Source organism: Chinchilla lanigera, unplaced genomic scaffold (assembly GCF_000276665.1).
Source record: "Chinchilla lanigera isolate Chin_1 unplaced genomic scaffold, ChiLan1.0 scaffold00072, whole genome shotgun sequence".
NCBI classification, from domain to species: Eukaryota; Metazoa; Chordata; class Mammalia; order Rodentia; family Chinchillidae; genus Chinchilla; species Chinchilla lanigera.
Genome location: NW_004955473.1, coordinates 2,206,188 through 2,233,840, shown reverse-complemented (window position 1 = coordinate 2,233,840; position 27,653 = coordinate 2,206,188). Strand labels below are relative to the sequence as shown.

Genomic DNA, 27,653 nt, shown 5'->3' with positions numbered 1-27,653 from the left:
GGGGTGATTTTTCATCCCTGTCTAGGTTGACACAGGCCCAATAATTCACTCTGGCATTCTGACATCACTTGCTTGGCTGTACTCTTCTATGGAGTCAAAAGAAGTATCTCATTAAGGAATGAGAGGTATTAATTAGGCCTTTGTAAACAGCAACTGTGTTCGGTACTAGTTCCTGATTTTATCCAGATTGTTCAGACGAGTGCCATATGGAGAGGTGAGAAACTGGAATTCTGGCTCTAAGCCATCACCCCAGTTCTCCACTTGATGGGCATGCCCTGGTTCACTCAAGTGAGAAATGGAATACAATCTTACCACCTGACTTCAAGAATCATGGCGTTGATAAATGGGAAATGGCAGAGTATAGTGAGTTAATTATTTCCTAATTAAAATGTGGTGAAGGTTTTGGTTTTACACTCCTTACAGCAGTATAGGCCTTATGGTATAAGTTCACAACTCTGATCTATTGTTGCTTCAACAACAACCCACTTACCACCTGCTATGAGCAAAGTGCTAGTGATACAAAGAGAGAGCTTTAATGTGCTCTCTCTCAAATAACTGAATTGTATCATTGAATTCTAAGATCCTCAAATGAGACCTCTTCTGTGCCCCTTGAAGCCTGACCATAGCAGATATAGAGGAACTTAGAGAATAATTACTTCCTATAAATCTGGTTTTATGCATCCCTTACAGACTGAAAGAAGTCCTCTATTGTGTTCATTCAGGACTTTTCCTTCTCTGCCAGTCTTAGGCTTCTTTGCCTGCTGCCTGGATGCCCTCTATCTGCTTGTCACCATTTTGTCTTGGGGCCATCTAATATAGGAGTTGAGTATGGGCCCCTTGGGGAACACTGCACTAAGGGAAGTGATGAGGGGATTTGATGGACCTTGCAACTTGTTACTTTCTCTTGGGAAAAGGCAGCATGACCAAAAAGGAAAGCCAAGGACCCAGGGCTCATTTGGGTGGATATTTAAGTTTTGCTATGTTAAAGCAGCAGTCTCATTACCTTATTCTGTTGCTCGGCTTAATGAAGGCACTTGCTGAATGAACAATTGCACCTAGAGGCAATATGAACATTCTGGCCCCTCGAAGGCCACTCTTTCAGCTGTTAGGGGGAAAGGGAGAATCAATGCAATGTGATGGCTGACAGATCAATACTTCTCTGAATGAATTTCATCATAAGTGACACTCCCTTGGGAAAAAGAAGGGCTGATAGAATCATTCAAGGTTATCAGCTACATGATAGTTTCTAGAGTATTCAGGGGAAGCATCTGGAATTTAGACCAGTGGCCCGACAAGAAACCACAATGAAAGCTCCATTGTCCACCATCTGCCCAAATGGAAGACAAAAGTCAATATTTCGGATATCCTCACCCAGATCCTTACTCTAGCAACCGGACACATTGGAAGATAGCTCTGTTCTGATTTTGGAGAAGGCTCCTGAAATACAAATTCCAGCTGCTTTTGATTATTGTAGCAGAGCAGAAGGCCAGAGGATCAGAGTGCGGGAGGGGGGAGCTCTTCTAGACCACACAAGAGCAAAAAGTAAGAGAGCTGTAGAAGCCCATGGAAAACAACAAGACCCCTAACATAAAGTAAAATACAAATGTAAGGCCATAATGGTATAAAACTATTGATTCAAAATATAAGGAACGAATGGGAAAATTACAAAATGTAGTTTTCCTTAGAGTAATCTAGTTCAAACTGTTAGTGATGGAAATCTGAAGCCAAAAGGCTCTTGGTCCTCTTAGCTACCTGTATAAATCACAACTAGGTGCAGAATTCATCCTTTTCTCTTAGATCTAAGCCGTAGCTAATACAAGTATTTAGTAAAGATGTAGAAAGTAGAAATGCTGCCTTAATTGGGTTTCACTGCCAGCTAATCAATGGAACATATGCCTTTAAACTGTATCAGATAGGATCCATATGTTGAGGGTCCGAATGTGCAAAATGCATCATTCCTGATCTTCCTGTGCTGATTCCATTCTCAGCCCCTTCGTTTATTTCCTAGGCATCTGTCTCAAACCAGGATCAACCCTCCTTCATCCTTGGTAAAGAGATCCAGGGAGAAGTTTTAGGTGAGTGCTGAAATTCCAGCTTCAATTCCATTATTCAAAAATGTCCTTGAAGCCAGGCATGGTGACCCACACCTGTAATGACAGCACTCTGGGAGGCTGAGGCAGGAGAGTAGCAAGTTTGAGCCCAGCCTGGGCATCTTACTAAGACCCTATCTCAAAATATAAAATTAAAAACCTGTTCTGGGGATTTAGCTCAATGTGAAGGCCCTGGATTTAATCCCCAGTACAGAATCAACAAGAAAAACAACAAAGTCCCTGGATACAGCAAAACTGCTGCTGTAAGGTATTACAAATTAGAATCTATAGCTTTGTTAAAAAAATAAAATTGCCAATTTAAGTAATCAGGCTTTAGCTATAGGTAACCAATACAAAATGTATCTTAAAACAGCCCGCATATTCCAAATTGCTTGCTTCTGGTTATATGAATATGGTTATTACAAATGACAATTTATAAAATTTCCCCTAATCAGGTTGGGGATATAGTTCAGTGGCACAAACACCTGCCTGGTATGTGCAAGGTCCTGAGTCCGATTCCTGATACAAAAAAAAAAAAAAAAAAAGTCCCCTAATCTCATTTGAAATTACTAAGAAATGTAATATTACATTTTAGAAAATGTAAATATTTTGATGTAACTCTATAGAATATAATTTGTGGTTAGACTATAAGCATAAGGCTGCACTTTTCTAAGTGGATTCTGAAAGTATGGTGGTTAAAAGAACAAGTTACTAACTGAGTTATACTGACCCAGAGTCTAGCAGTGTTTAAGTTCCCCTCAGGTAAAGATCTGGGCCTCAGAGAGTGGTTTTTGTCTTTATTTTTAACTCTTTCAGATCATGACGCTTCTTTACCTGAAAGCAGAGATTGACCGGCTCTTTTACATAAAAGGCCAGATAATAAACCTTTTCCGATTTGCACACTCTGCTGCTGTGGCACAAAAGCAGCCACAGAGAGTGTGCAAATTAATACATGGTTGTGTTCCAGTACAATTTTACTTATAGACACAGATACCCGCATTGTACATCATTTTCAAGTGTCACAACGTAGTGTTCTTTAGTTTTTCACCCATTTGAAAATGGAAAAACTATTCTTACCTCACGGGCCATACCAAAAGAAAAAAATGCAGTGAGGCTGCAGGGTATATTCAGCTCAGTAGCAGAGCTTATGTCGAGCATGTGCAAGGGCCTGGGTTCAATCCCCAGTAATGGAGCAGAAGAGAGAGAAAGGGCAGGGGGAAATATGCTATGGAGTGGATTTTGCCCAGGGTCATAATTAGTTGACCCCCTCACACACATAAAACCTTCATTGGCAACTTCCCCAGGAAATGGAAAGAGTCTTCAGTTTCCCAAGCTACTCACTTTGAAAGCAGAAAACTGATGCTCTAGGAGATTTACGTGCTTTATGTCTAAATATTAGTTGTTCACCCCAGCGCATACATGAATGTGAAAAAAAGAGACATAACTTTCATGAACTCCTTATGTAGTAACTTCTTCTTTGTTCTTTTCCCTTTTTTTCTTTTTACCCTGTTCCCTTTACCTTCTTTCTTCTGTTAGTTTTTTTTTTTTTTTTTCAGTAGCTGCTTTATTTTCAGTCTTCTTACAATTCAAAAGAACTATCTGGAAATCCATTATCAGCATTTATTCCTGACCTAGAATTTTCCACTCACTTGTCTCCTAGAATTTTTCATTGTACCTGAAGTCCATTCTAATTCTGAGGTAATTATATACATGGGGAATATTTTAATGGTTTTATTCACAAATTCTTTAGGAAATGATAAAAAAGTAAAATAAAAATCTCCACAGTTCTCCTTATAAAAGGAAAAGATCCTCCTTTTTGGCTAAGGGATTCTAGATCACAACACACTGTCATTTATTTCGGGGTTTTTGTTTTGTTTTGTTTTGTTTTGTTTTGTTTTGTTTTTTGTCTTTTTGAGACAGGGACTCGCTGTGCAGTTCAGGCTGGCCTTGAGCTCACCTTGTAGCCCAGGCTTGCCTCGAACTCGTAATGATCCTCCTGCCTCAGCCTCCCGAGTACTGGGATTACAGCCGTGCGCCACCATGCCTGGCTTGTCACTTAAAAATGTCAGCACTATAGTTACTGACGTGACTGGCAGTTACACTGAAGATGCTGTGATGAAAAGCAATTTGCAAACCATAATGTGGTGTCTATGCAATGGCTGCCTACCGTAGGTGGTATTCTGATGCAAAGGGTTAAGGACCCCTCCTTTTGAAAGTGAATTTTTGTGAAAGAACCAAAGTCATTACCAGGCTACTGAAGTTATTCCCAAAGAGCAGGCGAAGGCTTGCAACTATCGAATAAAACAACATACCTGGGTTACAGATTTTAGACTTTGTGACCATTTATCACACATCTGGAAGGTTAAGCACAATGTAGACAAGAAAATGTCAGTACGAGCTATGGTTGTTTTAAGGAAATACACATCTCTATGGGCTATAGTATTTGAATATGTTTGGCTTAGAATAAAACCCTTCAGGACAAAAGGTATTTCCAACAATCTTTCAAAAGGCAAAAATAGCTGAGGGTTTTCTCTTTGAACATTTTGAACTCCAGGCAGTTTCTTTTCAGCTCTGTTTAAAGTAGACCTCTTTACCTTCACTACGAAAATCTTTATAAGTTGCATATTTTTAAAAGCTCCACACTCCAATGGTGTCTTGTCTTAGCCCGACAAGGTACAACATGCGTGATGCATACGTGAGAGGGAAAGGAGCATTGTAACTGGCAGATCTGGCTCTCTGGCTTGTGCAAGGCTCAAAAGCACTGGTTCAAACCCACAGATGGCGTCGGGGGACATCAAGCAAGCATCTGTTTTCAAGTCGATTGCCTGGGGTGGGGGAGGCAGGGGAAGCCGGTTGTTTACAGAACAGTTTATGGTCACGATTTCAATGCTTTCAATGATTTGTTCATCCAGTTCCCAATCACAGATCAAACGCAGGTCCCAATAACAAAGTAGTCTAAGGCATGATTACAAACAGTCCCCTACTGAGGACTTCTGCCCAGGAACAAGGAGTTCTCATTACTGGTCCAGTGTAATCTGCATCAGAACAAGTGATGGGATTGCAGTCCTTCTGCCCCTGATGAGACAGCCCTTAGGATCTGAACTGTACCCCTACCCCCACTGAGAGCTGTTTCCCTAGTCTACAACACACCAAGTGCAGTCTGGTCAGTGAAGGTGAGAGTAAGCCAGTAACTGTCAGAGCTTCAGCCTCTCCCTTCTGTGCTCCACAAATGAGCCAGTAGAACTTTGGAAAAATCAGTTACTTCATCCATCTCCTCTGCAATTCCCTTATTATTGCCTGCTGAGCGAGGTGCGCATCTCAGCCTGGTTTCCAAGCCCCTCTATGATGGGACCTAGTCTGGTGTGCCACACCACCACTCTTCCCAGATCCTCCATGCCTGTCTTTGACGTTGAGCTTTTACAAAACTGCTTCTTCCAACTGGACTGGCCTGCTAGTCTTCTGGCCAACTTGAGCTTCTCTGAAAACTCACAGCTGCCTCTCTGTTGCACAGGAAGTGTCTTCTACAGACCTAAGAAACACCAATTACCTAAGTAACAGTGGCTTCCAATTGCCTCTACTGCACTCTACTTTGTTCAGACTTTATTAGATCAGGCTGGAGCATGAGATCGGTCCACACCTTCATCTCTATTTGCATCTTCTGTGTATTGTGGGTGTTTTGAATGTATATGGACCATGCTTCATCTCTGCCTTTCCTCTCCCTCCTTTACATCCAGTCCAAGTGGCCCCCAGCAAATGCTTGTTGAATGAGTCTGGATGTCATCCAACAGCTCACTCTGTGTTAGGTTTACAGCACAGAGGGTCACAGAAAAATCACAAAAAAAATACTTTTGTATGAGTATGAAATGAACTTCCTACACACCCGGTAAAGCAGCTACCTATTCTGGGTCTTACTTGTGATACTATTTTTCCTCCTGTACAGGTAAATATCTCACACAATAAACATGGTAGATGTCAGGACAGGTGGGAAAGTATCTGGGAACAGACCCAGCTAACAAGCTACAAGTCACGATCACTTTCAGGAAATTGAAGGCTTGAAGTCTGTAACTCTGACATTTGCAGGCAGATCTGGTCTATGTGCAATGCTAGAAATGGGTCCAGATTTCTGCCAATACTGCCCAGCCACTGATGTAGAGGCTCACCTGCAGAAGTGACCTTCATACTATTCTTAGACAGTGAACGAAAGCAGGATGCACAGTCTGTAGAATAAAGGGACTCAGGAAGGTCACCCTTGTCTAGCTGGTGGCTAGGAAAAAATCTCAGAGGCCAAAGCCTAAAAGAGGAAGCAGAAGTGAGAAAAACACTAGTTCTACACTGGTGTTTTGAATCTGAACCCAGTAAAATGATTAGGGACCACATGTTAAGTGTGTTTTTTTCACCAACGCGTGTTAATTATCTGAATTGCCTATAACAAATCTCTTCCTACAGTCATTTAATATTTTGCTGAATCCAATGATAGCTTTGGAATTTAAATAACCCTTCCAGTGTCTAAAAGGAGGATTTTAAAGCAAGTTAACTAGTTAATACACCAGGAGACTCGGAACTTTCTTAGCTCCCTAAGAGACTGAGAACGGTCTGAGACTCCTCTCAACGTGTGTACACTGAAAATCTCTAAATCACATGTTTAACACCATGTCACATGTCAGTACCCAGGGCAGGGGAGCACAGATCTTATTGTTTTCAAATATATTCATATTCCCTGAAAAACACTGAGCCAGCAATCACAAGCATTCAGCAATTCAACGTGTTTTAAAGTCACAAATGCAAATAGGCTTCATGCCTCCTCCTAGAAGCACTGGGTGCCAGGCACTGTGAAGGAGGCCGGAGCCATGAAGATGAATGAGACAGCAGCGCTCAACTCAAGCAGCGCACAGTCCACTAGGGGAGACAGGTGCTTAGAAAAACAACCTGACCCCTCTTCTATAACTCGACGGCAACTGCTTTCTTAAAGATCATCAGTGGCTTCCCGATGGCCCAGTCTAATGACTTCTGAAGAATCAGATTCCTTGGTCATCTTATGACCATGTCATTTGAAGGAAGGTTTGAATAAATTTATTGATAGCTCTGCAGGTATCTAGCAAACAGCTTTGCTAGCAGAGAAAGGAGCAAGTACAAAGTCCCTGAAGTAGCCCCAGATCTGGTGTATTTAAGGTAAAGCAAGGAGACTGGCGTGGTTAGAGAGGCATAGGCATAGGAAAGGGTAATAAAATATGAGGTCAGGGAGGGGCCAGGGGCCAGAGTGTATAGGAAGGACCTTGCAGTACTGTATTCTGAGGAGATGGGAGATGATTGCGGGGTTTACAACAAAAGCACGATAAGATGTGAACTGATAATTTTAAAGCATCATCACTGTGGTAGCGGGCTGGATAAAAGACTAGGGGCCAGTGGTGGTCCAGGGGAGCCAGCGAGGAGGCTTTTACAGTAACCCACATAAGGAATGATGGCAGAGGTAATGTTGAGAGGCAGCCATATTTTGGACATAAGATGAAGTCAGAGTAGACAGAATGTACTAATGGTTTAGGTATGGTCTGGGAGAGCAAAAGAACAGTGAGGATTTTCACCTGAGTAACTGGAAAGGCAGAATTGCCATTTACTGAGATGAGAAAGTCTTTAAGGGGAACAAGTTTTGGGGCAGTCAAGAAATAGTTTAGGACAGATGAAGTTTGAGATAGCAGTGCAATGTGCCATGGGAGCTCAGGAGCAGCACCTTGCTTATAGGGGTCTGAGGCCAGGGGAGAGGTTAAGCTGGAGATGCATAAGGAAGCTGAGCTCTCCTGCCTCCCAGCAGCCTCTTCACACAGGCTCTGCGTGACTAATCTAACGCCACAGGCCACCTGGCAGAAGAGCGTGCCTGGCTGCAGCCAGCCTACCCTCTTCCTCCTCCTCCTCCTCCTCCTCCTCCTCCCACAACATGATCACCTTGCCCTTTATTCTCAGGGCCCAGTTGGACTGAAAAATGAGGCTTCCAGTGAAGGCAAAGCCACTTCAGAAAGTACTATAGTGATGATACAATATAGATTCTGTTACTCGAATGACCTGACTTTCACTGAGGAAACACATTTTTGATGGTGTTGCTTTTCATAGACTCATCTAAGATCAGAATGGGAAGAGCTGGATAGATTCAAAATGGAGCCTCAGATACCACAGAACTTTCTCTGGAGAGCAACCTCTAGTCAAATTTTTATGGAAGGGGGGACCTACTAGCAGTCCAAGTGTACTCAGGATAAACTCTTGGGTATTACTTTGGGAAGGGATGGTAAATTATAAGCAATCAAAGCAAGAAAACCACAGTATTTTATTGATCACAAAACCCAATTAAGGTGAAATAAACCAGATACCAAAACCAGTTTTAAAAACCTCTTTTTGCCCCGCCCCCTCAGTCTGTCCACTGAGTACACTGTTAGCTTCTTGCTAAAGTCGTTTGCTGGCTGGAAGCTTTGCAAGTACTAACTACTCTCAGAAGTTCTATGACTCCGCAAACGAGGCTCACACAAGTTGAGTGCTAAACTGTGAAAGCCTGGGGAACAGAGTGTGCTCAAAATTATTTACACAACTTTACAGACAAGCAAGTATGGAGGCAGATAAAGTAGGTAGTTCAAGCTTCCTTGCCCTCAAGGGTTAAGAGTAGGCACTTTCCGCTTCTCCCTCCTCAAAGGGAGGTTGTGTTGGAGGAAGCAGGATAACGGTTGCATGGACAAAGCCTGACTTCTTCATTTGGCCATCAGAGGTCATCTGAAGATCCTCACACAACTATACTGCTGAGCTTGTGAAAGGAGGAAAGTTGGCCAAGCCAGGCAGACGGACTCAGTGCTGATCTCCCCACTCACCCAGGAAGCAGAATCAGTGCCAGGCAATGGACAGCTGCCAATTCTTCAGTTCTCTGTGGCAATATCCAAAGAGATGGGACGATCTTGTGGGTCTGCTGGGGCTCTTTGTGACTGACAGTCAACTGGCCCAACATAATTTTGATCTTGTTCTGTTTTATAAACCTACCATATGCACATATGTGGCTTCCTTCTGTCTGTATGCATGCCCACCTGTATATATTTTCAACCTACCTACCTTTCATTTTCCTAGCACCCACAAGTAGAATTAGAGAGTTGGGAAGTTCTATAGAGTCATTGTCTAGTAGATCCCTTCATTATACAGACACAGAAACCACGGTTCTGTGGAAGTAATCTGACCACAGTCTCTCAATAAATTCAGTAACAGAGTTGGAATGTAGATCTAAGTTGGCTGATCTTCAGTTCTTGGTCTCTGTCCATGTCTGACTCAGCTTCTTGCTACTTTGTCTCTCTCCAGCTTTGCATTTCTGGCCCTGTCCCTACCCCCACCCCCACCCCCATTGAATGGGATATTAGTTTAGCTTGGCATGTATCCGACTTGTTTACCATACCATCACAATCACATGCTCAAAACACAAATATTTAGTAGACCCCTACTATTTTACTGCATTGCCTCAACTTCAAGCTTTGGTCATGCTTTGGCAACATCTCCTTTTGCTAAAAAGGTCACACTCAAAACTTACATTACTACACAAATGTTGCCTTCACCTGTGGGATTATTAGGAACTATCTCAGGGCGAGTTTCCTAATTTACTTTTCATGGTAGCTCCCATACTCTCAAATTGACCCAGACCATGGATACTTAAAATGCTGCATGTAGCCCCTGTGGCAAATCAAGAATCCAATTTTAATTTGATCCATAACTTCCTGTGTAACTTGTTGATAAGTGAAAGAGAAAAAATGCTTACTTTCTCACCCCTGCTTTCAAAACCAACCCTGTAATCTATTGGGCATTACATACCAAAAATCTCTTTAACTTGAAAAATCACAATAGAGAAAAATACTCTCCAGGAGATTTAACCAATCCTGTAGAATGTGACTTGTCACTTTCTGCTCTCTTGGGATTTATATGAGAAGGGGAATGAGTGCATCAACTGTGGTGGATATTTCTTCCAATCTGTTGTCTACACTCAGATTAGAAATACAATGCTCCAGTACTTGTGGTCAGCTATAGTTCACCTGAGATAAATTTAAAATCAACCAGAAGAGCAGTATTTTATTTACAAATATTTCATGAACATTGTAAAGGAGATACTGACTCTGCTCATATAGAGATAAATAAATGTGGCTTATTGAACTCTTCTGGCAGATGGTTTTACAAGAGTCTTCAAGATCCACGAGTATTAATTCACATGGCTCTTTAATAATATGCCAATGTGGCTTTCAGAGAATCTTACACTCCTATCCTCTTATCCTATTTTATTTTCTCATAAAAGATTTCCACATTTATCATGATAACTAATTAGCTTTTGAGGCTGTTTATTTCATTCCTTGTGAATTTCTGAGAACCTCTCTTTCTTATGTAATCAAAAGCTGATTAATTCTCATTAATTAGACAGAAAAGGTTATTCAAGCAAAATAATATGACAGTGAGCACTCTTCCCCACACAGGTTCAGAGGTAGGTAGGCTACCATCTAAAAGGTGTTTGTGAGTCAGAAAATGGCTCCTGCCTGAAGCAATAACACTGCTCAACCCTCCCCTACACAACTTTTATTCCTTTCCATGCAAATGATCTGTGATGGGCTTAGGAAACTCTTTATTTTGCCTCTGGCATCATGTGTGACACTGTCAAATTAATTCATATTAAAAATGTGAGCAAGAACGTACAGGCTCCTTGTATTATACTCTCATGTCACTTACATTTTAATACAGAAGCAATCAGTAAAGGCCATTTTGTGGCCCATTCATGCCAGTTTAATATGGCTCTGACATTCCACAGAGGTACATGAGGAATCTTCTTTCAGGTCGCCTCACAAATGAACAAAACCTCCCAGGAGAAGGTAAACTATATCCTATGGAGAGTAGACATCAAGGCAGAAATTGGAAAACCATGGGAAGACTAGTATGCTGGGAAGTGCTATTTACAGGTGGCTTCTAGCATATAACCCAAATGAGGAGGGCTGAAAGGTTCTCAAACCACACAAGGCCTTGAAGAAGCCTCCCTACAATCACAGTGTCAGGCTGATAAGGGGAGACTGAGCTGTCTGGAAAAATCAATGGAGCCCACTCTGTAGTAGGACAACAAATACGAAGGCACAGGAAGCCCCATGGGGCCAAGCTAACAGTCATTTTTTCCCTTTAGGTGCAATTTTAAGATCACGAAGAAGGGTGCCAAGTAGGAAATATTTCCACTCTGAAAAGGGAACAGAAATAATCTGATATTTTTTAACTCATGAAAAAGTAGTCCCTGTTTCATGTAGGTATAAGATCTCCTATGATATATAGCTATGCTATGAATGCTCTGGATAAGACAGTGAGACCAAACTAATGGAAAACATCCTAGGTGAAAAAAAATAACCATCTAAAGTAGTGAAATAAAAAGACAAAGCAAAAGTTATAAATGTGCACGGACAAAGGTTCAAAGCACTGAAAGCTTAAAACAGAGGTATTTAAATTTTTGACAGAGAACGGGCTACAATTTTATTAAGAATGGATGTTGCACTTGCCTAGCATGTGCAAGGCCATGGGTTCGATCCTCAGCAGAAAAAAATGAACATTAAAGGGATTATGTCTTCCTTTAGCTATAGACACCAAATTTACAGCGACAATCTTCCCTTTCTTTGTTTATTTCAACGAAGTTTTAAGTTTCAGGCTGCATTCTCAATCTAACCTCTCCCTTCTATGTGACCATGCACAATCTGTTAGCTGGCCCCAGACCTTCCTAAGGTCCCAGAACAGAATTCCTAAGGGATTTATCTCTCTTTGTTTGATGAAGTTCTTTGACTATAATGAATTACAAGTGCTGGCATCAAGAACTATAAACAGGACAAGCAAGTAAACAAGCAAGAACAATATCACGAGTACAGTTAATTACAAATCAAGATACCCGGTAAGATCCAGTTGACTGGGGTACTTGCACTGCACCTGTTACTAATCAGCTGTGTGTGCCTAGAGAAGTTATTGTCATGGGGCATACCTGTTTCTCACCTGCAGACACTTAAACAAGTCTTTTAAATTAAGAATCCTATGGGAATTCCCTGTGTTATTTTCCACACTTCTCTTCCCAAAGGCCACTCTTCTTTCATAGCAAGATCCGCTGTAACCATGAATGGGGGATACATTCCTTTGAATTTTCAAACCCTCTTGGCTCTCCTTTCTAGAGACTCCTTTCAACACAAGAAGATTGTCAGCTTTTCTCTGCATTTTTAAAAGACTGCCTTCCCAAAATCTAGTTGTGGAGCTGACTTTTATGCTTAGAATATGGCCAACTATCTGAATAATAAAGGAACTGGTGAGGGACAACATAGAATTTGTAATGAAAGAAAATGCACAGACAGTTTTAATATTTCACCTTTCTGTTCTACCTTCTCCAAAACCTAGCTGCCTGCTTCCCCATCTTCTCCCATGAAGCTCAGTAGGACAGATGTGGGAAGCTGTGGGGTAAGTGGGGGTCAGGGAAGCTTTCTAACTCCAACCTCAGTTGTTAACTGAGCTTCAACTGGGTATCAAAGAAGCTAACGTAAGGCTGGCTGAAAAGTCTTGAGTGGTCTGGTAAAACCAAGCCCGTCGGCACCTAGCTCACTAGCACACAATGCCTGTACCACATAATTTTAAAACTGACTTTGTATGCCTTCTTTCCTCCTACTGGTGTGCTGTTTAGTTCTTTTTGAAGGTTCCCTGTGGCCAAGCTAAAGAAATAGTGAACGTTCAGATATTTGTTTTTAAGAAAGAAGTTGACAGTAGCATTTGTGGTGTGGAATTGTTGTGCTAGTTGGCGGAGGTTAAAAAAATGTTTTAACTTCTTGTGACATCTACAAGAATTATAAAGCTGGCTTTTGCCGGAAAACGCATGTTTAATCTAAGCAGTTGTGATACACTGGACAATGTTTCTACATATCCACTTCACAAAACTAAATAGAATGTTGGAAAAGGAATTTGGCCCATGTCTCTAGAAATAGATAATTGTACCACTTAGAAGCTAGAAGAACCTTTGTGATAGTGGACTTTGAGCGTTGGTTTTATCGATGAAGAAATGGGCTTGAAGAGAGGAAGGGAATGTCCAAGTTCGTATCGCTCACTCGTTGATAGCAGTTAAAGCCGTAGCTTGTGGTTTCCGACTCCTCATCCAAGGTTTTTCCCTTTAGAAACAGGCAAGCCAAACATTTATTGACATTGAATGCTTGGATTTTCCTTCCAGCAGGTAATTTGCCTTGAGTGACAAAAGTGCTCTCAGTAATCGAGTGAAATATCCCTATGGGATTAGCAGGTCCATTTAAATTCTACAATAGGAAAAGGAGCAAATCTGCCAAATTCTAGCATTAAAAAGGACAAGAAAAGCATGGAACTGAATTTGACAAAGGAATCTGTTGAGTTATGCTGCGAGAGTAGCTAAGAGGAGATGGTCCTAATGACAGAGCGGCCAGAGGCAGCAAAATTAGATTTGGTACTGAACCCAGGAAAGCATGAAATAGAGGAAACAGAAGGGCCCAAACTGTAAATGAAGTCTGTGGAAAACCAGCAAAAGCAAACAGCAAGGTTCACCTCCCAGATCACCCCCCGCCCATCGGATCATTCTCTGTATCTAGTTACTTTCCACCAAGACATTTATCCCTCTCTAGGCTTATCGTGTCCATTTACTTGTATACTTGTCATTTTTAATGTCCCTTTGACACCTCCTTCCACACATACCCAGGCCTCTTAAGAAATGCAGAAACAGGGAAACTGTCTACCTTATTGTCTTCTATGCCCAGAATGGGCCTGAAATGCTCAAGAAATGCATAGTGAAGAATAAATCTGAGATAAAATAAATTAGACTACGGTTGTTGGAAATTGAGAAAACATTCAAGACTCCATATTCAAGGGTGTTTTTTATTATTCTGACTTCAGGTGAGAATAAGAGACTGTCTCTATCTCAGCAATGTCAATAACACATTTAAGACAAAGGAAATGAAAGGACTGGCCAATGTGTGCATCATTAGTATGAGCAGCCTTGTGGTGTGTGAAATTTGAAGGAAGTTCTAGCATAGTGGAAAAGGGTGGGAGGACTATCTACACAGCCACAGGAGGAGCCCTGGGACACCTAGGGAGATCTCTAGATTTACCAGTACAATGAGGACTCCTAGAGATCTGAAAGTACCTACAAAGGAGACTGAAATTAACAGCGGGACCAAGAACACTTGTAATTAAGACTTGCAAATAAACAGCTGTGCCTCATTTCTGAAGGGAAGGATGAGGCACACCATGATGACCAGGAACTCCCCCTGATTAGATAATTCCTATTGCGAGGGTACAATGGCCTTCAAACAGCCCATAGGGTAGTAGCTGAACTTGAGGTGAATATACTTAATTTCAGGAGGGTGGAAAATGGGATCATCCTTCTGCAAATGGGATATTGTACTCTACTAAAGATATCAGCCTTGGGTTTATAGTTTCCCTAGAAATAGCTCATTTACAACTAATTCTCCTAACGACAGTACACACACTAACCATAATTTGTTTATCCCTTTGCTCTAATTAAGTTTTAGGGTTAAGCATCATAATTCTTTCTCTAGCCTGAAACACTGACAAGTGAACTGAAAATGTAAAACCCCAAAGCAATTCAATATTTACTAAATTTAAAGGAAGTAATCAATTACTAATTTGAATTTATGCACATTCCTTTCCCACTTTAGCACTGTCCTATTCCTTTAAGCTCCTCTTTGATCTTTAAGACTGTGGGCAAAGTTATAGTCACTGAACAATTTGTCACATGCTGCAGATACGTGTAGACAAAACTAATCTCTCAATGTACGTGCATGTTACTAAAGAAAAATGTATTAGGCACTTCAGGACAGAGATCTTGTATGTTCTACATGCACAGTCTCATTCCTCCACAGAGAGCCTGGCATTGTCAGTAAACATTTGCAGAATGAATGAAAGAAAAAAAATCCATCCACCTCTTGAAAGAATTATTTACACACACTCAAAATCTCGGTCACACCTGACCCAGCACATGAGTGTGTGTCTATGCATGCACATGCTCCCAAAATCCTCACACGCTCATCCCTCAGGATGAATACATCATCTGTCCCTCTGACACATGGATTTCCATAACAAAACACGGAAATATTAACTGTAAGCGTCCCAAGAAAGATGACTTTAATGAGCATTCCTTCCAAACATGCTGACCTTCCAATACCTAAAAATTGAATTCAATTTTCATTAGGACAGCTGTTCCCATCTCCCTAGAAAATATACACTTCTTCAAGTTCCAGTTGGTATTTAAACCTTTAGATCATAACAAGACAAATTCAGTTTACCTGTCAGGCTTTCCCTGGAAAGATTATTGTGAAGCACTTTGCTAACTCAGACCACTTTTACTTCTGCTCAGGCTAATGTCCTTCACTGCTCCCTTGTTTTCAGTTCTTAATAGTTCTGAAGCTAGATTCCTCCATCTGCATTCCTGAGGTGATGACAAAAGCCAGACTACACTTTTAGCCTCCTAGGATATCCTGCCCTGGAGATTCTCAGCAGGCAACTGGAAATTGGAGTTAGCCCGGAGCTCCGGAATGAGTTAAGGATTGGCAAGGTCAAATTGGGAATCATTAGTGTAGAGGTTAAAGGTGAAGCTATGTGAGGAGATGAAGTTACACAGGGAGACAACATAGCAAGAGACAAGAAGCAGATCAATGACAGAACCTTGGGAATTGCTTCATTTAAAGGTATAAGGGGGAGGGAAAAGCTGTATGTGTGTGTGTGCGTATGTGTGTATAAAAGAGATCTCAACAAAGAAAACCCAATGAATACTAAGAAAACACCAAGATAAATTATAAATATTTTCAAGCAAGAGAAGATGTGCCAACATGCCAAAATCTCCAAAGAGGTTTAGAAGACCAAGGTCAAAGAAACGGCCCTTAGGCTTTGGAAAATGGTAGTCACAGATAAACTTTGGGAAAGAAGTCTTCATGATGCCATTCTTGTGGATTCTGTGTGAACACAGGCGGATGTGTACAGGTGTATATGCAGAGACCTCAAGCCACCATAAGATTAAATATGAGTATGGAATGAGGCTGGTACTGGGTGTGCCAGTCAGTGAACGTCATAATTTATTGACTCTCCTATGTGCCAGGAACAGTGCTAAGCTGCTGTTATGGATGACTGTTATGGATCACTTCAATCCTCACAACAACTCTATAAAGTTGGCCCAGGGATATAGCTCAGCAGCATAAGTTCCTGCCTGGCAAGGACAAGGTCCTGCGTTCGATTCCTGGTACAAAAAAAAAACAAAGAAACTCTATAAAGTGCCTACATTTTACAAGTGAGAAAACTACCTGAAGCCAACAGAGGTTAAATGAATTACCCAACGTCACACTGCTAGAAAGTGGCAGTGCTGGGATTGGACAGAAGATCCATTTGAATCTGAAAGCTCGTGTTCTCAGTCCCTAAGGTAATATTGTACTGTTATGCTGACTGATGCCAGTTAGATAATCTATGCATAAGGTGAAGAGCGCTGGTATTAGTTGAGGTCTCTTATTACCTCATACTTTGTACAATACAACTCCTTTCATACATACACTGTCTACATTCTGGGATATTTACAAACTTTATAAGGGTATATTTGGTATATTTAAAGAATTCTGATTCAGCTCTTTGGAAAATAAATTGAAGTCATATGCTTCCAAAGGACCAGTTATAATTGAAATTATTCACTACAATTGTTCCCAATGGTTTGAAATAGATTTTTTTTTTAAGTGTGGTGCCATTGATTTGGTGGTTGTTACTGAGATTCAAATTACTATGAATCAAACTCATCTAAAAAATGAGAGAATTTTGTAAGGTGATCTTAGAGGACCATTTTAGTCTTGACTTTCTGATTCTTGTATGCAGATCTAACAATTTTAAACATATGGAATATGGAGAATATAACTTTAGCAGCAGATCTGGTGAGCATGTTGGCATCCTTTTATTCATTAAATTTATGGAGGCCTATCATTAACATACTATGAAAATAGTCTTTGGCTCTCCAAGGCAATGATTACTAACTTAAACAGAAACTTGAAAACTCCATTACAAAATGATACACTGCAAAGCCATCCAAATAATTTGCTTACAACCAACTGCAGACCTTATAAGTTACAGTTGGCTATTGGAAAGAGAGAGAGAGAGAGACAGAGAGTGATAAAACCTCGGCAATTAATCAGGTTTTTGCTGTCTATAGAAAAGCAAATGAGGTTCTGAGCTGAAGCAATTATTATCACTGTTAATTGTGCATGTGTGCTGCAATAATACTAGGCATTTGGGATGGTTTCCACTGATTGTCCCTTTCTTTCTCTGGATTACAAAAATCCATTCAGACAACTGAATAACAGCAAGTACTTATACAAATTGTTAATTATGAGGCAGAGATTATCACAATCTTGTACATTTATAAAAGTGCATATACAATGGGGATTACCAAATGAATTGTTACTGTATTATTTTACTAGTGGTTGAAAAATATGCTAGCCTTGCAGTAGTTTTCATATATAATTCAGTCCACTAGAATTAAAAAATGGCTCCATTAATATTCACCAAAGCTGTTTCCCTCCCATCTGTACTCCACTCTTTTTTCTCACAAACCAGGTATTAACCATCTGTACTCTTCCCTCACTTAGACCAGGCATAAGTTGTTCTGATATTATCTTCTAGTCCAACCCATCAGCACCATGGTAAGAAAAAACAGTATTCCAGATTTATTTTGCTATAGAGCAAAACTGTTATAGAGAGATGGTGCTATTATATACACTAGTAAATTTTAAAGCAAAAAGAAAGCAAAATTCTCAAAGCTTCCCCTATGTAAACAATAATAGGGATAACAGTCTCCATGTTACTGATTATTCTCTACTGGTCATCTACTCCATTTTAATTTACACATGAGGAAATCAGGGCTCACAGTGATATCAGGAGTTGATCAAAGTCAGCCCACTAAATAGTAGTAGAACCTAGTGTCCATGCCATCAAGAAACATCCAATGTATGCTCTTTAAATGCCCTCATCTATTGATTTTAAGTGATTAGGAATCTATACCTTTTATCTCAAAGACTTATACCCCAACTCTAAAACACTGAATTTGCTCTTCTCAGCTAGCCAATGTGTCCACCCTGCACCTAATGAGAATAGGGGAGCCCCGCTACTTAAAGCTAGTCTAGGATATCCTTCAAGGTGTCTCAGCTAGTCTACTTTAATGGCATCTGTCTTTGTGGAGGAATGCCAAAGCTAGCCTTTGCCCTCCCTTTCCTATTTGGTCAGGGGGCACAGAGCGAGATACAGGCGGATAGGAAGAGAAAGCAGAGGCACAGGTAAATATTTATGGGCTCAATAAACCTGCCATAGACCAAATACAGTACTAGTGATCACCGTGACTTTAGAAACAAATGTGCCCAAGCAACTAGAGCACACCGTTACAAAATGGCTTATAATTCTCACTTGCCTCTGTAGCGCTCATGGCAATATAATGACACAGCCCATGGCAACAGCGGGCACTTTCCTGGAGCATGCACAGTGTCCCCTGTCCCGCACAGAGAGAAGCTTTCCTGTGCTTGCTTCAATTTGTTCTTCTGCAAGACTCATGTAATAAGGTCCCTGACCTACGGGATCACTCTACCTTGCAAATGTACATATTTGCATACTTTGGAAGCCCTGATATTTTCAAAGAATGGATTTTTTTCCTTCATGGCAATGCTGATCTGGTTGTTCTGGTTCTTAACCCGGCCTAGGGACAGGCAGGCATGCTTGAAGCACTGTGAAGAACAGTTTGGGGCTTAACTACATACTCCACTATACCATCTAATTCTAGCAAAAAGGAGCTAGTAACTCAATGACATACTTTCTAGGGGGTGGCCCTGGACATTCACCCTACTTCTGAAAAAGATTAGCTTTCACACCTGACACTACATGCTGTTTTAAACTCAAATAGACCCTTGGTAAGAATCTGTGCAAGCGTCTAATTTTTTTTTGTATTGAAATTAACCTGACAGGCAACTACAAAACCTATGCATTCTAGCTTCCTTGAGCTCAGTTAAACTAAAAATGCATTGTTACTTACCTTGCTGCATCTAGAATCTGAAAAATCCTCCACCTGTTAAAGGAATAGTAAAACCAGTTGCTAGCAAGAGCTTGGCAAGAGTTAAAATAACAAAAAGAATTCAGTTTGTTTGGGTAGTGTGTTTTCCCAGCTTCTCAAACTGTGAGGAAATACCTCACATGGCTTCCCACTTTGATCCCCATTAGCTCTTCTCAAGCCACAGGGAAATTCCGAATCAAAGGGCTGAAAGGAGCAGGGTAGCACTGAGCGCCAGCCCTCTGGAGGGGTATGGGCTGGGAATGATGGATCTACCACTCACTCATGCTAACTCTAGTCCCTTTCACAGAGAGCAATGCCAATCTCAGCAAAAAAACAAAAGCCAATGAACCAAAAACTGAACCAAGCCCAGCCCTGTAGCATCGCTAAACCAGAAATGCCCCATTGAAAGGACCAAGGAGGAATTTGCAAGGACTTTTCATATTATCAGGAATATATGAAACACCAATAAAAGGAAAAGAATGATTAGACTTTGCTGATGCTTTTCAGAAAGGTGGAAAATTCGAACGACTCAGAGGGACATAAATCACCTCCCTAGCCCCTTCCACCCAAACACAACACATCCATCAAAGCAAACAATGTCCTTCCTTTCAAAATACTTGCTTACTTCTCCTCATAATATACGTCTTAAGAGTCAGAAAACACTGTCTACTGCATGAATTTCTGCTGTTAACAGAGTGTGAAGTTGTGCACAGATCAGTTGCTCACTTGAGTATTCAAATGAGCATGGTTACCTTTCTGTGTCTCACTGCACCAGAAGAAAGGATATTATGCAGTAGTTAACACTTTTATACCAAATGTGGGTTATATGCCCTGTGCATTTTCTTTGGGGAAATATTTCTTTGCACCAACTTTATGGGTGGGATTTAGAGGGGAGTTAAGAGAGTGCTTTGATAGCATGGCTAACCACAGAGCCCTTGTATCACCATTTGAAAACGAACAAATTATGCCTTTTTCATCAGTGCCTGGTGTCGTTTAGTCCTCCTTCCTGCCTTCTGAGTCGCTGACCAGCTGGGAGATGTAAGTGCTATGAGAAGCAAAATTGACATACCAGGGGAGGCCTCGCATCAGATCTGTTCACTGAGACACTCCCATCAGGTGATTTACCATCCGAGGTTCCATGTTGCCATCCACAAGGAAGAAGTCCTGTAGAGTGTACTGCCCTAGCCCGTTGGCTCAGACTCCTCAAACAGTGAAGAAAAGCGAGGAGCCCTTGAACCACACTTGGTGTTTTGGTGACACAACACAATTTGGGGTGAAAAATTAAAAAGAAAACTAACAATGATGATGACAAGAAAACAATTTTGAGAAGAAAATAAAGCCATATATTGATTCTTAGCCCCAGAAAACTTCAAGGTCAAATATGGTGCACTTTCTAAAGTCATAATTTTTATTTCACTGTACTAGTGGAAATATATAGTGTAATAAAAGGGAAATAAAAATGATTATATATATAATTTGTATTAGAACTGGTTCAATTAATTTAACTATTTTCTGTTGGGATTATTATGATGTGTTACTTCTAGATAAACTTCTCAGTTGCCTATTAAAGTTTACCAAGTGATTGTACTGAAAAAAAAAAACTTTTGGAAGCACCTCGTCTTACCTGGGAGACCCAGAGAGCCAGAAGTAGAATATTCGATGGGGATCCATGAAGATATATATTAAGAGATGCATCGATCAAAGAGTTGGATGATCATTGGATGTGAAGCGAAGGCCATGGGGAAGGGGTTGAAAAAAAGAATACCAATTAGAAGAAAATAAATTAATTTTCAAAACTTATTTTACATAGACACACACACATACACAAACACAACTTTTGGAAGGTTCATAAATGGAATCCTTTAAACAGTCCCCTTTAATCATCATATTTCATTCAAAAAATTTATTATGCATTATATGCTAGGCATTGTTATGGGTACTCAGACACAAAAGTGAATAAAACAGACAAAAACCCCTGCCTCCACGGAGTTTACAATCCTGCAGAATTTCTTGTAGGTCATCTGCTTGGGAACAGTTCCACAGAAATATACCATATGTCAGTAATTCTAGGAAAGCATTTCTCCCTATTTTATTTATGCCTTCACTTATGTACAGGTTCAACCTTTATGTTAGAAAGAATTCTCTTTCTGATTAGAAGAAACATTATAAATTTAGGATTTGTCCTTGTAGAAAGTTCTTCCAAAAGATTGTCAATCAGGTACCTTTTCAGCTGGTCCATTTCCTGCCCATCAAATTCCTATGCTTATACCTTGAAATGAATCAAAAATAGGAAATTTCCCAATCAAGCTCAGTGTCATGAAACTGTAGTCCAACATCTTAAGAGTGTTTCTTATTAGTTGATGCTATGTTTCCTAGGAGTTGATCCAGGTGACATTCTGGGATAGCAATAGCCCTTCTTAGACAAGAAGAGATCTAGTTATCATGTTCATGGCCCAGATACTGGCTGGAGAACAAATGATAGAGCAATCTTCCTCTGGGCCAGTTTCACGAAGATGTGAATAATCCCTGAACTGGCAGCAACTGCCTGAAAGTGTCAAATTAATAGAGAAAGGAAAAGAAAAAAATGAAGGGAACAGATATGTGCATACGTTACTAGAATGATGGGAATTTGGGGGAGACTTGGGATCCTCCAACTATGACACCTGCCCTTAGCATTTATCTTCTCAGGGCTAGTGCTTAGAGCTTCAGAAATGAAGTAATTCCCTGTTCTATTAATATTAAGTAAACACAGAAAGATTTAGGGGAAAAAAGAATGATGTAAAAATCCAGAAGCCCTTGTCTGAAAATCAGGATCCCTGGTTTCTAGCCCTCATTTCACCAATTATTCATTTCATCTTAGATAAATTCTTGTCTCCACTCTCTGTGGGAGATGAAGGTTGACAAGTTGGTTTCTAAACACCCTCCACTTTTAATAGCTTTCTGTTCCACTTTGGAGCTAAGTTACTTAAAAGGACATGACTCTCTAGTGATTTTCTCAGTACAACATGGCCCTAGTAGTTCAAAGAGTCCAGGGCCCCAGTACCCTGAGTTTATGAGTTAATTAGAACATGGCCAAATAATAATGGCCAAATTCAAATGTGGCCAAACATCATTCTGCCCAGAGCAATAGAGTGGCTTGTCCTTTATGATGGGAAATTTATACAAAAAACCTTAATCGAGAAAAAGAACCAAAATCTAACCGATGAACACTTGATCCTCCCCACCCCCACCATCAGTCTCTCTGCTCATGCAAGTTCTTCACCTATCAAGAGCCGGGGATGTTGGTGATGGTCGCCTACCCGCAGAGACCTCTGTTCCCACACGCTTACATATAAAGGCTAGATGGCTGCTCAGATTTTGTGAAGGGTTGTTAAAAACCCCTTGTCAACACTGTTTTAGTCTGATTGCAAATCTGTAGCAGATAATACACGCTGTGGGAAGCAAACGCCTACCATCGTTCCACAGATGCCAGGCAAATGGCCCATCCAACGTTGTTGCTCTCTAACACGGGGCTCGTTCGCTCACTCTCTCCAACTCCCACACCAAGAACTGCTGTGCCTTTGATTTCCTACCTTCACACTTTGTAGTGTACCCTTCCACCTTCATCCTGCCTGAGCTGGTATAGGGCTGCTTAGTAACTCACCACACACCCCTTTGTATCTCAGGCCATATTCTTTATTTGATCTCTGAAGATCAAATATAGTACAACCTAATAGAAAAAACCTGATATTCTGCATACTAAATTTGATCCTCCTAAAAGGGAAGGAGTCCAGTGACTCCAAAGGCTTAGATTAAGGACTCTTCAAACTAGTTTTGGAAAATATCTGTTAAGACCCTAGGCAAAACAAGCTATTTGTCTTTTCTTTTACACGCAAAATGTTAAAATGCTTGACCTCAGCCTTGTGCTTATGCATGGGCCTGACAGATGGTTTGGAACCAGGAGATAAGCCCAGGAGTCACAGAGATTGTGTTCTAGTACTGATACTTGCACTTACTAACTTCATGGCACTGCAAAATGTCTCACTCTCTCAGCCTGATTTCTTCACCTACAAAATGTGGACAAGAACAATGCTTGTACCTGCACTAAGATCCAACATACTTCACAAAAGAGATGACATGGGCACTACCCAATCAAAGAAGAAGCCAACTGTAAACCATGTGTATGTGCAGGCCATGGAGTCTAAAGCTCGCGGGGAGGCTCTCAAGGTGCTGTGCGGATTAGGTGAGATCATGCATGGAAATCCTGTAGGATACTGCAAGGCCTGGAGTCCGATGCAATACATTTTACACATAATCATTTTTATTAAGGAGGGATAACAAATATGAGAATAGCCCCAAATGGTGGTGAGTCCATTGCAGGCCATGGACACAGCAGTGAGGCCCCTGTCACTGAGCTGTCTGGCTTCCCTGGGAACAGAGGGAGCCTGTCAAAGACAGTGCTCAAAGACACCTGCATATCCAAGGCCACACAGAGGCCATATTTACTGATATACTGGGCAGCTGTCCCCCTGAAACTGGTGTCTCTTGCTTGAATGCTCTGCATTGTTCCTCATTCCGTAGCAAGAAAAGTCCAAGAGACACCATATATATTTCATGACTGGGAGCTCCTTGTGGTTGGCCTGAGAAGACAGATCCCAAATCATCCTTTCTAGTTTTTATTCTTTAAGTACCGGCTTTACTCCCTGGAGGCCCAGCCTTTGGCACAACCATGAAATCTCTGAGTTTGTTTTGACTGCTTGTTTCACATGTCTCCCTTCCCCCAAGACACTAAACTTGGTTTTCAGACCCATCCTCTTGACTTTCCATTCCCTACCGGCTGACATGGTTTTTAATTTGTTATTGCCTTTGCACAAAAGCATTTTAAGACTACAGACCTTTCTAGACCCAGAAAAATGATCACCTATTGATTCACTCTCCAGTTCTATGATAATTAGACAGAATATATCTTGGATGAAAATTTGTTCCAACATCTCTCCATTTTCATCACCTAAGTGACATACTATGTATCACAGAGCTATTCTAGCGATGACTTTATCTAATAGCTGCTGGCTGCTTAGTCTGTAGAGTCAATGTGAGTGGTGCAGAGACAAATACTATGCAGCACAAGGTAACAAAAGAGTCCTGGGCTAGAAATTAAAAGCAGGTCTTCATGCTAGGTCTGCCACTAACCAGCTATAAAAGCCTGGGCAAGTCCCTTCCCAAATGGGGACAATCTATCTCTCTCTCCACAAGGAGGGGGTTGGACTAGATACTTTTCCAGAGGCTTCTGTTCACGAGGACCTTCTAAGACTATAATTTGACTCAGTTAGGAACATCTTCATGCAGTGTAGCCTGAGTTTTGTTTTTTGGGTGTTTTCTTAGGTTCTTCATTTAATTTTTTTGGTTTTTTTTATGTAGTATATGTTTGCAATACATAAAAATTACTTTCATTTTGGGGAACTGGTACATATACAAGATGATTAAGTAGCCTGAGTTCTTATAAACCAAGACCTAGACAAAAACACTCCTAGATTTCTCTAAGACACCCTAGAACAGTGGTGGTGAACCTGTGGTAAGAGTGCTACAGTGGGCACACAGAGCCCTCTCTGTTGGCACAGGAGCCAAATTACCCCGAATTAGCCCAGCAGATGAGCATTTAGGTTTACATCAGTGTGGGCACTTTGTGACAAATAAGCAGATTTTGGGCTGCAGTTTGGGCACTTGTCTCTAAAAGCTTTGTCATTACTGCCCTAAGACATGTTCAGTAGCCTAATTTTTACATTAGGTTCCCAGACATTCCATTGGTTCCCCAGGGAACTGCAAATGGACATGCCTGAGACTCTAGCTAGTGCCCAGCGCACAAGATAAGTTAGGAGCTGCTTAACTTGGGACACAATAGGCCAATTCCAGGGAATCTATTTATGACTTCATGTGATAACTTTCTGAGGCTATGTTTGGTCTAGGCTGTAAAGCAAAATGAATGACTAGCACGGGCAGATGAACCCCTATAGGTTGGCAAATCTTTTCATTCCCATATCTATCGAGAGCATGGAGTCATGCCATATCCCAAGATACCTACTAGTATCTTGTTTGCCTTAGAACTCAAGTGGCTGCTACCAATAACGGATATGGAAAGTTTTCTCTGTGGCCATCAATCATAAACTCTGAGGGTCAGGAGATGTCTTTCCGTGATCTTTTAGAGACTGGAACTATCCAATCCTTCCCTGACCTTGAGACCCTGAGAACAGGGACGTGCCACAGATCACAGAGCACATCAGTGGCAGAGACCAGACAAGCACCAATATCTCTTGGTTCCTTTCCTTGACAGCGCAATACAAACCCTGTTTCTCCGAAACAAGCACCTTCTCCTCTACACACAGTTCCACAGCCATTGAAAACAATTGAAAGAGCAAGGGCTGCAAAGACTGGAAAAACAATCATGAAAGACCCTAAGGATTTTAAATTGTCCTTTTCCAGTAGCTGTTAAATTGTAAACGCATTTTCCTAGGCTTCTCTCTCACATTTTGTTTTCTGCCTAAGTGTGCTTTTATATTAACAATCAGTGATTCTTCCATTCTTTTCATTTGAGAAATAATGCCTGCTACCTGGGCCCTGTATTGCCAAAGCACCAACTACATTTTGGGAACAAAGTGGATCTGATTAGGAAGATTGCTAAACAGCCCTTTGAATTAGTGTTTTCTTATCCGTTGGCGAGCCAGTCTGTTCTCAGTTGCAGATGTCTTCTCTAAGCTCTTTGTCTGTTGTCTGCAGTGCTTACAAACTACCCCCTCCCTGTCTCCCTCCCACCCCACCCAGCAGATTTTAGTGAAAAGCTCCCATTTTGGCATCATGAGAGTGCCCTCTAGTGCTGATCTAATTAAGAATCAAGAGACTGAGGGATTCTTGTTTTCATGGGAAATGGGTTTGTCTGTAATTTGTCCTTCGTTATGGTAGGACATTCTTTCTGAAAGCATTTCTAGAACACCTGTTTGACAATTTGTCAATCAGAAAGCAGTGAAAGGGGTTTTCTGCCAGTGAAAAACCAAAGCAAAGCAAAACAAAATGGAATGCCATAAAAGAAATTCTGACTTGTCCTGAGCAGCATTCCTACCACGATGCAGTGGCCTATTGGAGTTCTAAAATAAGGTACACAGACAGAGTCAGTGCACCAACTGAATTGGACAGTGATTTTCATGTGTGTCCTAAACATCTCCAAATCTGTACTTGTATGACAGGATCCAGTACTGCATTTCCTCAATTTGGTGATACATACGCATTTTTTTTATTTTAGGAAGGGAAGAAACAATTAAAAATACCTTAGAAATCTTCTGCATGTAACAGGGCTTTCTTTTTGTCATATTAAGGGGTTTTAAAAGTTTCACCTACAATATAAGTATAAATGTGTGTTGGGGGTTATTTCATCTCATTTTATTTCCATGTTTTGAGATTTTTTGCTCTGAAGGTCCACAATGAATGTTATTTCTACATTGATTCGAATCAGCAGGATGGCTTCCACTGTACCTTTTACATTTAGCTTCACAATGGGCTGTTTTACTGAATCCCAAATATTTTATGTTGACAGACCAAGGAAGGTAAAGTTACCAACATGAGATATAAGTGTTTCATTCACATTTTAACATACTTAAATCACAGGGAATGAAAAAGTTCCTAATAAGTAATGATTTGGCCAGTGCTAGGCCCAACCTCAGTAAAGATTGGGATAGTCTGAGGAACTGTCCTTCCGAGTCACTAAGCGGGTCAGACAGTGCAGACACATGGAATGGCCCACTGCAGACATCTGTCATCTGCTTTCAACAAGGAGCTTAGGTCTCTACTGAGATCACAGCTTGAGGAGAACCACTGGGTTTGGTCAGAAACTTCCTTCAAGCCATCTCAAGTAGGAAGAGTGAATGGCGGCCACAGAAAGAGGCAATGGCCTATAGTAGAGTGAGCACAGGGGGCGGGGTTTAGACAACTGCCAAATTTCAGTGCCTCCACTTTTCTTCAGTTGCTTCCAATGTGCCTGTCTCATTTTTCTCAACAAAAGTGTGATCTTCAATAATACCTAACAGTGCACAAATCAGGTGATTAGAAAACCTATAGAATTGTATATACTTAACAATTTTGATGAAAAACCAAAGATGTTTACAATGCTCTAAGTGTATGAGGTCAAATAAATGAAGCATCTGGATGAAAGACGTCATTTTTAAAAATCTATGATAAAGACTAAGCTGCTGCCCTCCTTGCTCTTTGCTAGCTTCTGTCGACGTGACAAATCCAAGTGTCTAGGGATTTGTCTTGAGACTCCTGGCTAAAAGGTACTTCCTCTTTGGCAGGTATAATATTCCTAATTCAATATATCTTGTTGCTATGGATAGATACGCTGCTTTGGAAAAATCATGACCAGTTCAACAGTTTTGTGGGCTTCGGACATCTTTATATGTGATGAGGTAGCACTATTATTATGTAAAAACTGTGTT

At 40.9% G+C, this 27,653-nt stretch overlaps 1 protein-coding gene across 6 annotated transcripts in view; it reads right to left on the bottom strand.

The window, feature by feature from the left end:
• Hs6st2 (heparan sulfate 6-O-sulfotransferase 2) overlaps positions 1-27,653 on the bottom strand; it is a 289,394-nt gene that overhangs the window by 58,028 nt on the left and 203,713 nt on the right. For 4 of the 6 annotated variants that reach the window (XM_005401205.2, XM_005401207.2, XM_013523047.1 and 1 more), the window contains exon 3: positions 19,177-19,209. The exons of the other annotated variants lie outside the window; for them this stretch is intronic. In XM_005401205.2, the coding sequence (XP_005401262.1) occupies positions 19,177-19,209 (33 nt within the window). The remainder of the gene's footprint in view (positions 1-19,176; positions 19,210-27,653) is intronic. 6 annotated transcript variants of the gene reach the window in all.